At 35.5% G+C, this 14,652-nt stretch overlaps 1 protein-coding gene across 3 annotated transcripts in view; it reads left to right on the top strand.

The window, feature by feature from the left end:
* NEDD4 (NEDD4 E3 ubiquitin protein ligase) overlaps window positions 1-14,652 on the top strand; it is a 123,543-nt gene that overhangs the window by 75,481 nt on the left and 33,410 nt on the right. For all 3 annotated transcript variants that reach the window (XM_074366168.1, XM_074366167.1, XM_010969471.3), the window contains 3 exons: window positions 7,492-7,542; window positions 8,993-9,054; window positions 11,487-11,589. In XM_074366168.1, coding sequence (XP_074222269.1) covers window positions 7,492-7,542; window positions 8,993-9,054; window positions 11,487-11,589 — 216 coding nt within the window. The remainder of the gene's footprint in view (window positions 1-7,491; window positions 7,543-8,992; window positions 9,055-11,486; window positions 11,590-14,652) is intronic.

The raw sequence follows: 14,652 nt of genomic DNA, 5'->3' as shown, positions 1-14,652 counted from the left end.
TTTTATCTTGATCTTATCTTTGAAAACTTATGGGTGCTTTTTCAGGACATTATTTCCTTCTGTAACATCCAGTCAGTCATTGAGAGCTGCTTCCGTTTTAGATTAGCTCAGTTTAGCTTCATGTAGTCCTTATTGTTATGCAAAATAAAAATTATCTTGGGTATATTTGCAAAATGATAAATGCAAGTTTATACATTGAGACATTGCTTTGCTCACTGTAATGGGCAAAAGATTAGAAACAACCTAAATGTCTGTCAATAGGGAACTAAATAAATTTCAGTATTCCATACAGCAGCAAACTGTATAACCATTAAAGAGGCAAAGAATCTCTATGTGGACTGATGTTGGACAAGGTCCTAGAGATAGTGTTGAAGAGAGAAAAAAAGAAAGATGTGTTAAGAGTGTGTCAAAGAAAATTCTGAATGGTTTCACACTTAAACCCAACAAGCACACAAAAATAACAGCTGTTGCCTCTTGGAAGGACAGTGTAGAATTAGAGAGTTGGAAGCTAGAAACCTTTTTTCTTTTTATTTTGTACCCTGTGTATGTCTACTGTTGTTTTAAAATTATCTTCAAAAATCCTCAAAAATCATCTTCATTAGAAAAGTGCTGATAGCTAAGTCTGAAAACTGAAACTGCTCTATTTAATGTCCAGGTATGAAATTCACTTTTACCGATTAAAAAGCATGATTGAAATTAGAAGTTGGTTATTATAGTAAAAAATTTTGGCTCTGTTGTTGGGCTCTGGTTATGAGGAAGTGATTCTTCCTTTACTATTTTGCTCTATACAGTGGATTTACCCTGGGAAATTATTTGTAACTCAGATTTAGTGGAAACTCTTTTTAAATATTCTTTGAAGCTATGACATTTGACCATTCCTGTTTTTTAAATTAAAATTTTTTGTGACATTGGATTCTCTTAAAGCAGAACATTCAGCCATCATGCAGCCTTATCAAGGTTAATAACAGTTTGTCTTTCTAAATTTAAAGCCATGGATAGTTGTAACTGAAGTTTTACAAAAACAGCAATTTGGACTTTTCTCTTTTAATATTCTAAAAATTGTTTTAAGAGAGTGAAATTTCTATCTTTAGAATGTTAGAGAAAGTATTATTTAGTGATTAAACTGTGCCCTAGACAATCCTGTTTAAAATCACCTGCTGTTCTAAATTGTTTCTCAGATTTGCAGGCATTCTTAAATTACTTGTAATTTACCAAATGCAAATTTGCTTTATGAGCAAGCTGTACGCAGTTCAAATATAGGAAATAACTTTTGCAAAGAAATGTTCGATCTTCAGAGTTTGGAACAATTGGTTGGCCAGGGCAACATTAATGAACATCACAGACTGACTTGCCTTCATAGGAATGAATTTTAAACTATTATTTTTTCTTTGTAAATGGAAAAAAGAACCCCTAATTGTCCTGTATTTATGGTAACCATATGTCCGAGACTTTCCAGGATAGTTCCCAGTTTTGTATTCTCCATCGCCTTAGACCATGCATAGTGATTTTTAGTTTGGAAAATGTTTTCCTTCTTCTAATATTAGAAATATAGTTCTTTGGGATCATTTCATTTTATGTAAAAGTTAAGAAACTCATTTTAGATCATTTGTTTTAAAAAAGGAAGATGTATTGCAAGAGCTTTATAAAATGTATTTTTATATACCAGAATTACTTGAGACAAGGGAAGTTTCATTATGTGAAATTTTTGCTCTGTGCTTTTGTTCACATAGTGTAATCAATGAACAAGGAACCTAGGATAAGATGTTTTCTTTCTGCCCCTACAGTGACCAGGCACTGCCTCTCTCATGGAGACTGAATCTCTAGAAAGGATTTATGAGAGATTTTAAGAAATAGGGGGCATAATAAACACACGAAAAGATGCTCAGCGTCATTGGTCATCAGGGAAATGCAAACAAAACCACGATGGGGTGTCACTTCACACCCACTAGGAGGGCTATATCAAAAAGATAGTTAATAATAAATGTTGGCAGGAATATAGAGAAACTGAAACCCTCATACGGTCCTGGCGGGAATGTAAAATGGTGCAACCATTTTGGAAAGTCTGGCGGTCCCTCAAAAGGTTAAACAGAGTTACCATATTACCCAGAAATTCTACTCCTAAGTATATAACCAAGAAAAATGGGAATATGTATCAGTACGAAAACTTGCACTCAAATGTTCGTAGCAACCTTATTTATGATTGCCAAAAAAAAGGAACCCAAATGTCAATCAACTGATAAATGGTTAAATATGGTATATCCGTACAACAGTCAGTGATAAAAAAGGAATAAAGTCCTAATACTTGTTACAAGATGAATGAGCCCTGAAAACATTTATTGTAAGTGAAAGAAGTCAGTCATAAAGGACCACTTATTATATAATTTGATTTATGTGAGATGTCCAGAAAAGGTAAAGCCATAGAGACATAAGTTAGATTGGTGGTTGCCCGGGGCTAAGGAGAAAGGGGGAAAATGGGGAGTGACTGCTGATAGATATGGATTTTCTTTGGGGGGCAATGAAAATGTCCAAAAACTGATTGTAATTGGGTGAACTGTATAGTATGTGAATTATAGCTCAGTAAAGCTGTTATTTTTAAAAGTGAGGTGTCTTTTACTCACCGGTTGAGACATTCTGTTTTACATGTTTTTTAATAGTGGTTCTCAACCAGGGTCAGTTTTGCCTCCCAGAGGACATTTGACAATGCCCGGAGACATTTTTGGTTGTCCCACCTGGTGGAGAGGTGCTTCGAGCATCTAGTGGGTAGAGGGCCGGGATGCTGCTGAGCATCCTTCTGTGCACAGGACAGCCACGACGACGACAAAATTAAATGGTTCCTGTGTCAGTAGTGCCCAAGTTAAGACACCCTGTTCTCTACTTGTGTTACTCTAGTGATAATTGACCACAGCCATGTTTTCAAAGCACTGAAGAATCGTGAATTCATTGAATTCACTCTACTGAGGGCAAGGCTATCTATTAAGACAACTCCCCGCAAAAGTGTTTTGTTTCCTTTTCTGGTCAAGCCTAAACCTAAGTTAATTAGATAATTCAGTTAACCAAAATATTTGATCCCTCAGGCATCCTGATTGAGACTTAACTGTATATTGTTGTATTTTGCTTTGCTATTTATAGCTTCTTATAGATCAGATTTATGGATTATAACATCTGTTCACCATAAACACAGGAATAAAGAAACATGTCACAGCACAGCCTTGAGGGTATAATTAAAGTTAACTTGTCCATTGGAAGAATTATCAGCTCATGTTCTCATAAGGAATATGGCCTTTAACTAAGGTAATTTGCTAGGCTTCAGCCCCCAACCATGCTCCTTTTATTGTATGTACCAATTTGAAATGTCCACAGACTGGGAAAGGAAGCAGGGGTTTCATTACAGAATCTAGCATTTCAAATATAACAGCTAACATTCATTGAATGCTTACTGCATGCTGGGTATTATGCAGAGTACTTTGTGTATATTATCTCATTTAATTCTCACAAAACCCTGTTAGGTGGATATGATTATTCCTGTTCCTCTGGAAGCACCCCTCTTATAACTGTCCATCTTCCTGCTCCAGTGTGCGCTGGTGGTTCCGTAGGTCTCACGCTACTATTATTCTCACAGTTCCCTTCCCCATCATTCTGGGGATCCTCTTTTCTTCCCTCCCGTCTTGAATTCTCTGCATCTTCCTTGACCATATTGTACTGCCTCATTTTGATGAAGTATATCCTCCATTACCTTCTGAGAACACCAGTGTCTGAAAATGTCTTTATTCTGCCTTCATTATTTAAAAAGATATTTTGGCTGGGTGTAGAATTCTATGTAGAATTTTTTTTTCTCTCACCATGTTGAAGGCATTATTCTCTTGTTTTGTGTATGATCTCTTTTGTCTCTCTCAAAGCCCTAAGAATTTTTTTTATCTCTCGTGCTCTGAAATGTCACAATGATTTGCCTTGCTTGAGTCTTTTCTTCAAGCATTTTGCCTAATACTTAGTGGGGCTTTTCACTCTCAAAATTCATTTTCTTGAGTTTAGGGAAGATTTCTTAAAATGCTTCCTTGATGATTTCCTCCCTTTTCATTTTTCTTTCTGGAATGCCTACTATCTAGATGTTGACTTTTAACATTTATCCTGTAGTTTCCTTATTTTGGGGAATGCTACAGCCTTTTCTTCTGTCCTTTAGTTCTACTTTCTGAGACATAGTTCTTGAACTCTATTGTCTAACTCTATCTTAAACTTTTAATTTCAGTTATATTTTTAATTTCCAAGAGTTCTCTCTTATTCTCTAATTGCTTCTTTTTTAATATAACCTCCTATTCTATTTGACAGATGTTTATGTCTTATCTCTGACAATATTAATTATAGTTTTTCTCAGGTATTTCTCCTGCACTCTGACTTGATTCTTATTTATCTGACTCCCTTCTTGCTGTTTGTTTTTTGGGTTAGATCTCAGCTCTTCACGTTAAAACCTTCCTCAAATATTTAATGGTCTTTAGCTGTCCATAATGTATAAGATTCCAGCGTTCATTGCCTGCTGACACAGTGCATTGAAAAGAGCACCAATATCACTTTTACAGTATTCTTGCAAAAAATACATAACCTAAATTCAGCCAGGAAGAAACAATACACAAACCCAAATTGAGGGGTATCCTATAACTAGCCACTACTCTTTTAAAATGTCAAGATTATGAAAGACAAAGAGATTGAGACACTTTTCAGATTCAAAGAAACTAAGGAAACATACCTATTAAAGGCAGTGTATGATCCTAAATTGAACCCTGGACCAAAATTAGCAGGACAGTTGGTGAAATTTGAGTAAGGTCTGTAGATTAGTTAATATTATTCCTGATTTTTCATACAACTCAATTGCAGAAAAACAAACCATCCGATTAAAAAATGGGTAGAGGATATAAATAGACATTTTTCCAAAATGATGTACAGATGGCCAACAGACATACGAAAAATTGTTCAGTATCAATAATTGTCAGGAAAATGCAAGTCAAGAGCACAGTGAGATATCTCACACTTGTCAGAATGGCTGTTATCAAAAAGACAATAAATGACAAGTGTTGGCAAGTGATGAGAAAGAAGAAACCCTTGTGTACTGTTGGTAGGAATATAAATTTGTACAGCCACTATGGAAAACAGTATGGCAGATCCTCAAAAAATTAAAAATAGAACTACCATATGATCCAGCAATTCCACTTTGAGGTATTTGGCCAAAGAAAGCAAAAACACTCTCTCGAAAAGGTTCATATTCGTTGCAGCATTATTTACAATAGCCAGGCTATAGGGACAACCCAAGTGTCCATCAACAGATGAATGTATTTTAAAAAGTAATATATGTACATGCATATTTATATATGAATGTATGTGTGTATACACACACACAATGGAATAGTATTCAGCTGTAAAAAGAAGTGAAATCTTGCCACTTATGACAACATGGATGGACCTTGAGGGCGTTATACTAAGTGAAATAAATCAGACAGAGAAAGACAAATAATGTATGATCTCACTTATATGTGGAACCTAAAAACAAACTAACTAACAAAACAAAACAGGCTTACAGAGAACAGATTGGTAGTTGTCAGAGGCAAGGGATGAGTGGTGGGAGAAATGGGTAAAGGAAGTCAGAAGCTACAAACTTAATAGTTATAAAATAATTAAGTTGTGGAGATGTAATTATAGCATGGTGACTAGTTAATAATACTGTATAGCATGTTTGAAAGTTGCTAAGAGAGTAAATCTTTAAAGTTCTCATCACAAGAAAAAAGTCTGTAACATGTATGATGATCAATGTTAACCAGTTTTATTATGGTGATTTTTTTGCAGTATATACAAATACTGAATCATATTGTTGTACACCTGAAACTAATATAATGTTGTATGTCAATTATACCTCAATTTTTAAAAAATTGTGGTATGTGGTACATGCAGGAAAAAATCTGGGAGAAGTTTATTGAACAGTTGACCCTGGTTCCCTCTGCGAACTGAGATTGGAGGGTCAAGGTTTTCATAAGTTACTTTAAATTGATAAAGATTATGGATGACAGAATATCTGACAGAATACTGTCTGTTATGTGTATAGGGTTTTTTTTTTTTACGATTAAAAAGCTTAAGAATAGAAGTTTGAATAAATAAAAGTTAATATTTCCTCTAGAAGTAATTTTCCTGGTTTTGATCATTGTGCTATGGTTACGTAAGATGTCAACACTGTGGAAGATGATGACTTTATTCTTTAAATAATTTTCTCTCTCTCTTTCCTTTATCTTTTTCCCTCCCTTCCTCCCTCCTTGTCTCCTATCTTTCTGGGACTCCCCTTCCGCATATATTAGACTGCTTTATATTTTTCCACGAGTCCTCTTTACTTTTCATATTACATAAATTCTGTTGATATATCTTCTTGTTCACAGAACTTTTCACTGTTATTTCCAATCATATGTTAAGCCCATCCACTGATCTTTAATTCAAATATTCTGTTTTTCAGTTGTATATGTATTTCAAAATATACATTTAATTCCCTTTTATAGCTTCCATTTCACTGCTGAGATTCCCCATTCATTCAGTCATTATGATCTTATTTTCCTTTTATATTCTTAAAACATCTTAATAACAGCTGCTTTAATTTCCCTCTCTGCTAATTCCAAGATCTGGCTTATCTTGTGGTCAGTTTCTATTAATTACTTTTTTTCTCTTGTAGTGGGTCATATTTTTCTTTTTCTTTTTTTTTTTTTTTTTTACATGTTTAGTCATTTTCAGTGTATACTGGACAGGGTGTGTGGCACATGATGAAGATGATGATTTTGTTATCTTTCCCTGAAGAATGTTGATTTTTGTTAACTTAGCTGAACTCCAAATGCTAGCTCCTGATAAGTGAACATCAACTGAAATCTGTGCTGAGTCTTTCAGCCTTTCAGCTGTTGCCTTTCACATATGCAGTTTAGGAATCAGCTAGGAATTTGGGTAGAGTTTATATATAGATTTGGAGGGACTCTTGTTTCTTCTTTCTTTTGGGAGTTCTTTCTTACTTTCCAGTTATGCTGTTAACTTCAAAGTAGGTCTTCAAGCTACTCAAATGAGTAGCCTTTCAGATTTCCCTTTAAGTTCCAATCATTCCACCACGTGGAGTACTGCCAGGTGAAAAGCCATGTGAATAGGACTCCTACCCGGTACAGTTCCTTCTTTCAAGGATTGACTCCCCTCCAGTTTCTGCTTGTTTTGGTCACTCGATGGTACTTTCAAATAGTTGTTTTGTGTTTTTCTCAGAGCACATAATTATGTGCAAAAGGATTAACCTAATATACTCTATTCTGCCATTACCAGAAGTTGTACAATATTACCTTTTATTTTCCATTGATTTTTTTTCATTGATACTTCATAGGATTAAACAGAAAAAAAGCCTACATTTTTAGTGAATGATGACAGTAGCTCATTAAAATCCTCCAAAAAGATTGAGCATTTTACTAATATTATTTTTCCTTCTTTCTTTTGTAGACAAGAGATGATTTCCTAGGTCAAGTGGATGTTCCCCTTTATCCATTACCGGTTGGTATAGATGTTCGTGATTTTACTTTTTATGTTTATTCTTTTTATTTTAATAAATACTTACAGAAGCTCAATATAGTAAATGTAAATATTTTATTTGTAAAGTGTGTACTGCTGTTATTTCTTGAGTGTATTATTTTCTAAAAACTCCTCTCAATTTTCCATTTTAATTTTATTTTCAAGATTCCCTTACATGAACCCTAGTAAGAAACAGCCCTTGAAGTTGATTGACGTCATGAAAGCATTGTTTGAGGAAGATCAGTTTGGAGATGTTCTATTGAATAACTAGAATGGGGAGAGCTTAGTCTCACAGAAGGAAAGTGTGATTGTTTACAACAATATGGACATGAAACTGAATCTGGACCAAGCATATAGCAACAGAAGAAAACAGATTCAGGAACCATTCAGGACGTAACAAAACATCATTGGTCCAGGTTTTTGACACAGAACTCCAGTTGAAAAAAATAAGCAAAAAGTAAAGATAATACAAGTTGAACTTGGGAGATAAGGGTGGTGTCTCAAGTAGAGAGGGTAGGAGGGAAGCCATTTTTTTTTTGAAATATGTTAAGTTTCTTTTTGGCCATATTGCATTTCAACAGAAAGCAGGAAAAAATGAAAGCTTAAAGTGAGCAACTGACAGATATAAAAATAAAGTGTGTTGAGAAACAGGTCTGGAAGGATTGAGAGTTATCACCATTGAGATTATAACCACAGAGTCTCTGAGAGTGATGGGCTGTCCAAATGAGAGGGTGAGAGCACGGAAGGCCAGACATTGACTGTTAGTCTTTGTGGGTCTGTCAGAGGAGAAAGAGAAGACCGACCAGGAGAAACCAGGAAAGAACCAAGTAAAGTGTTGTTGGGAGAATTTAAGAATTTCAAGACTGGATGGGTAGTTAACCATGCAAAATGCAACAGAGAAGTAAAGGATGATAAAAACAAAGGGTGGCTGAACTTGATAAGAGAAGTGATACTTCTTTACCATATCAGTCTTTTCAGATCTGCATTGTCTCTACAGCCTTCAGACATTGCAAACTTTTAATAATATATTTAATCCAGTCTTATTTTCCAGGCTGTTTTCTTTTCTGTTCTCCTGCAACTGTCTCTAATGGTCTAACCATGCCATTCTGCTGGCATTGTACAAATTCCCTCTTCCTTTGGGTGCAAACACACTAACCATTCTCTACTGTATTTTTGCTTTTACCCTCCTTTTGGCTCCACACACGCCTCCTCAACTAGTTCTATGCCGAGTTGTGATGCTGGTGGCAATTCCTACAGTGCAGAAAAGTGAACGCACTGTCAGGTTACCAGGTGTGACGTCTAATAAGCTAAAGCTCCTTTTTTCTCACTTCTAACTTCAATGATGCCTGAGGTCACAGTTCATGAATATTCTTGAAAAGTGTATATTTTTGGTGTTATAGATATATCTTGAAAACCCACTGTTTTATTCTAGACAGAAAATCCAAGAATGGAGAGACCATATACCTTTAAGGATTTTGTTCTTCACCCGAGAAGGTCAGTAAATATAAAATAATAAGATATTAAGGTTTTTTTTATCTCATTATACCTTACAGTAGTCTCTTTGGAAATTCAAAGTTTAAGCCTCTGTAAATAAGCTACTCTTAAATATTTGTTTTTAAAAGCTTCATTGCTATTTCTAATTAGAAAGTAATATATGCACAGTACAGAAATTCTGGAAATAGAGGAAAGTGATCATACCCCTTTGGGAAAGACTTGTCTCCCTACCTTAGTATTTATCAGACTAGAAGAATGAAATTTGTCATTATTTTATATTTATTTTATACCTTACAGTGTATGTAATTTTGTCATACTGTGCTTTAAAAAAAATCACAAACTTCAATCAATTCAAATATCCAACTTGATACACACAAAACCATTTTCAGGGAAACCTAAGTCGATACACACAAAACCATTTTCAGGGAAACCTAAGTACATTTTGCATACTTTCATTAAAAAAAGGTATTTTCAGAAAACAAATATTTACAGAAAATAGCATGAGCAAAGACTGGAAATTAAAACCCAAATAGCATATTCATAATTCCATTTTCCTAAACTGAATTACTTGATTTTTGTCAAAATTTTTAAGTTTAAGCTGTAAATAAAACTCCTTTTGATCTTCTGTACCACATAATCAGGTAAATTCTAGTTAAGATGTGTGCGGATTCACTGTCAAAAAGGTCAGAGTAAAGCAAAGGAAGAACCCGTGGAAACAACAGTATTTGTCTTGTTCTTAAAACTAGAAAATGCAGTTAAGAAGCATCATGTGAGAACTACTAACATTTTTAAATAGAAAATTTTAAGTATTTTTTGTAATATAAATTCTTAAAACAAAATAAAGGGGACAGTGCTCTCTGACTACATTAGTATTTACTATTTATACAAGAAGTCACATTTAATTTCTATACAAGTCTTGCAATATAGTCTCTTTTCTTCTTTTAATTTTGAACTGATTGTGACATCTATATACCAAGAATAACCAAGTATTTCTTCTTTGGTTGCTGTAGTAACCTGCTTTTCAATTTGTCAAATGCTTCTGATATCTTTATCTTCAAAAAACTATTAACAGTTTACATCTTCTCTCTGCACTGAGTACTGCTGCAAGTGCAGAAGGAACTTTATTCAAATAGAAAAGGTACTACATTCTTAAGGTTTTTTTGAGCACCACTAAGTCCAAACCCACAGGCTTATTATCGAGTTGGAAAGAAAAAATAAGGCCTGTCATTATAGAGAGAGACTCTTCTATAAACTATTATCTGAGTGAGTTTTCTGTATCCATCCTTTAAAACAAGTTAGAGTGTTCACCACACCCCCGTAACTATGGAGTCCTGTGCCACATGAGTGGCCTGAGAAATAAGCATCAGGGATTTTATTGATCACTCAGGAAAGGTGCACTTTCCAAATCCATGAGAACTGTGTAGAGAGGAATAACTGAAAAGATGAAAGGAGACATCAGGGGTGGGTGAAGTAATCCTTGAAGACAGGATAAAAGATAAAGACTCAGGGCTAGAAAGACAAAGGATGTCTTGTTACATAACTGAAATCTATAAAAAAAATCACCCCCAAAAAACTATAAGCTAGGACAAGTAAGGGCTTTGTAAGTGAACAGGATGCTAGAATTGGTGGGAGCAGTAGACAGTTAGGTCCCCAGCTAGAAGCTTAAGAAAGACAGGCTTTTCAAAAATGTACATGTACATACACTGAGCAGCAACCCTGAGCTTAGACAACTCATTATTCAAAGAGGTGACACAAGATATAATATGAAATTATATTAGGTCAATTAATGAATGACAAATTCAAACAGCTGTCACAGACAGGCGGTAGGTTCCAGACAGTTTTCCATCCAGCCTTACTCTCCACTTTTCTCTCATCCTATACAACATGGCTAGATTATTATCCCTAAAACACATCTCTGAGGGTGCCTTGTCCTAGCCCCGAAGTCTTATGCAAAATAAAATCTAAAAGTTCTCCTGTTTCACGTGGACCCCATCAGCTGGACCATTCCCACCTCCCTAATGTGTCCTGAGTTCAGCCAAATTCAACTACTGCCATTTCCTTAACCACATCCCAGGTTTCCCATCTGTTTCATTGTTTTCGCTCTTTTCTCCACTCATCATGCCTTTGCCTTCACTGCCGCGGATCAAAATCCCCTCTAGTCTTCTAGCCCCAACTCCGAAGCCAACTTTTCCTTCAAGTTCTCTCTGATCTTGCACTTAGACTTCCTTAGTTCCTTATTTCTCTCATAACAATTATTTATTTGTGTATGTTCCTTTTTCTCCACATCTATTCCTTTTCCCAAATATCTTCCACACTGCAATTTGTCTTTGAATCTCCTCTACTGGCGAGTCAGCGTGCGATAAACTCTTACTAAATGAGTGCTTTTCTTCCTAGTGTGAAAGTGTTGTGAATTGTTATTTTCTTTTCCACAGTAACAAATCAAGAGTTAAAGGTTATCTGAGATTGAAAATGACTTATTTACCTAAAACCAGTGGCTCCGAAGAAGATAACACCGAACAGGCTGAGGAATTAGAGGTGAGACTTTATAAATGTTTGATTAAACTAAAAATAAAATAATATCTAATTTTTTATTTTCTATTCTCTGAAGAAAAAATATTCAATAACGTTAAGATGTGCAATAAAAGTTACTTACCTGATCTGAAGAAGGCAAATTCATAGAAGCAGAAAGGAGTGTGGTGGTTGCCAGGTTTTGAGGGAAAGGGGGAATGAGTAGTTATTGTTTAATGGGTCAGAGTTTCTGTTTGAGATGATGAAAAATTTCTGAAACTAGACAGTGGTGATGCTCACATAACATTATAAATGTACTTAATGCCACTGAATTGTACAATTAAAAATAGTTAAAATTATAAATTTTGTTATGTGTATTTTACCCCAATAAAAGGGGGGGGGCAGCATTTACTTACCTGGACGTTTGTTTATTTTACCCAAGCATTTGTTAAGCATTTCCTTCCTCTAAGGATGTTTCTGTAGAATGACTGGCCTTACTGACGGCATTCTTAAAGGTGAGGGAATAGAGAATACAGTGTTTATGAATGAAAGCATTTGTTGTAATTAAGTCATTAACTTCTTCTAGTTTTCCAGTTTTCTAAACCATGTCATGCTCCCCCTCCATTAAAGTAAGAATACAGTTTAGTATTTGTAAGTTAAATATATGGAAATTTTGAGGAGGCTCTACTAATTAGAAACTCTTATGAAATGTGATTCCTGTGACTTTTCCCATCATGGTTGGGGTGGGCTGGGGCTCACAGGAAAGGAGGAGACTAAGGGGAAGGGGAGAGAACTCAAGTGATCTAATAAAAGGCCACATTTATTGGGAGCCAATCAAATTTAACAGTCTTCCTGGGTGACAGGACGGGAAGAAGTCCAAGTCAAGGATTTGGGCAGACCCACCTGCATTCAGTGAGTGAAGAAGAGGCAGATAGCGTGTATTTGGAATAGAACTGGATGGGCATTTGGAGCCTGGAATCCTAGTCTGAACTTCTCTGAACCTCAGGTTCTTCATTTGCAGAGGGGGAGGGTTGTACCCGGTGACCTCTAGGGTTTCCTCCAGTACAAAAATTCATGATCCGAAAAGGCGATGAAAACATTTGCCCCTTGAGGTTCCCACTGAAGGGACATTATCTTCAAAAGATAACACCGTATTCTACAGCACTGACTGAAGGCACACCGTTATTGGTACCGGTCTGCTGTGGCAGGTTTGGGGTGTGTGCTTTCCTCAGCAGGCATGCCTCTTTGACTGAAGGTCTGCTGGGGTTTTTCTAAGGGTGTGCTCTGCCTCACACGTGTATGCGTCTTGAGAGAGAAAGCTTGAGAGTAAGCAGTGTTTTTGCAACAGGAATTTTTTACATACACTAATGAGATTTTACTTTGTGGGGAATTCTTTTTCTTTCTTTCTTCCTTCCTTCCTTGTTTCCTTCCTTTCTCTTTCTTTTTCTTCCTTCTTTCCTCTCTCCCTCCCTCCCTCCCCCTCTCTCTCTCCCTCTTTCTCTTTCTTTCTTTCTGATGGAGGTGTACTGGGGATTGAAGCCAGGACCTCATGCATGCTAAGCACCCACTCTACCCCGTGCTTAAACCCTCCCCCAGAACTTTCTTTTCTTTAAATCAGAGACTGTAGTCAGCCCTTACTTTGGCAATCAAAGAACTTGGTGTCCTTGCTTAAGTCTAATTCCCTTATTTGATTACTTTTTTCTTTTTAGTTTTTCTCTGATTTATCATGTAATAATCTTTTTTTTTAAATTTATACATTTATTGAGTAGAATTTTCTCTCCCTGGGATTTTGGTGCACAGGGTATCCTGCACAATGGAATTTTCTGTTTGAAATGAAGGGTGTCTGCTGTAAAGAAAGAAAATTCTCTATTTAGTAACTTAAAAAAAATTTTAACAGCGTTTCATTATTTGGTAACCTGCTCCAAGTTATGCCCACACACACGTATCACAGGTACCTCATTCACAGGGCAGTTTCTGTGGGTAGAGCTGCTTCGCTGCATTTTGTGGTCTCACGTCTCGATGTTTGAGTTCCCTCCAAATGCACCTTATAATTTCAGTAGATGTAAGCGTGTAGGAGTTTATTTATGAAAGGCCCTCAGAATTCAGACACATGAATCTGTGCTTATTTATCTTCTGTGTAGCTAATGAGCAGAGAAGCCTAGTCTTTGACATCTAGTTGGTGACTGAATATATGAAATTCTACCATTTAAAGAAAACAATTGTAGTTTTCGAAAGAGGCTCACTCTCAGGCAGTGTGTAGTCCTTAGTGGGATAAAGTGTGACTATAATAGGTAATTATGTAATATTTGATTTTTACCCCTTGTAACTTCAGGTTTAGTTGTCTGTATTTTACATGATTACCATACAATATAATGTTTGCTATAGCTCTGAATGCTTTCTTTCTGACCCTCTTTGACTCCCTGAAATTGTAGGCAGTTGCACTGAGGTTTGTAATTAAGTGACACATATTGATGCGTAGAAAATTATTTTGTGAATGATATTAACTGATACATGTTTAATAGGGAAGCACTCTATACAAAAAAATGAAAACTCATTTTTTCTGAACAATGTTCAAATCTATAATTGTACTTCCTCGTTTAACTGAAACAGGTTTTTTTAAAAATAGGCCCTTAATTAAACTAGTTTTTTTCCCTTTGCAAGTTTACGTAGGTAACATAAATTCTATAAGTAGACCTTTGAGAAGAAATCTTTAAGAAAATTCTAAAAAATTTATTTCTGGTACCATATTCCAAGCTCTGAATGTTTTTACAGTCTTTTACAGCAATAGTAAGGACCCTTTTATTAATAAATTTTATTCATCTGCAGAAAAATAATGACATTTTTTAAATTAATCTTTTTTTTTTTCCAAGAGAATGAAATGTAAAAATTCAACTCTCATGCTTTTGAAATTGAGACCAGGGAAATAAAATTTGATTTAGTATATATGAGACTAATTTTTAGGTATATAGAGCCTATACCATGATCACTTAAAAGAAAGGAAAAAGAGAGAAGGAAGGTGGATAGAGACATAGATGGAGAGACAAAGTAAGGGGGGAGAGGAAACCGGGAGAGAGTGAAGTTTGGACAATA

Source organism: Camelus bactrianus, chromosome 6 (genome assembly GCF_048773025.1).
Source record: "Camelus bactrianus isolate YW-2024 breed Bactrian camel chromosome 6, ASM4877302v1, whole genome shotgun sequence".
In the NCBI taxonomy this organism is placed as follows: domain Eukaryota; kingdom Metazoa; phylum Chordata; class Mammalia; order Artiodactyla; family Camelidae; genus Camelus; species Camelus bactrianus.
Note: the sequence above shows the minus strand (reverse complement) of the source record. Positions and strands in the feature narration are given on the sequence as shown.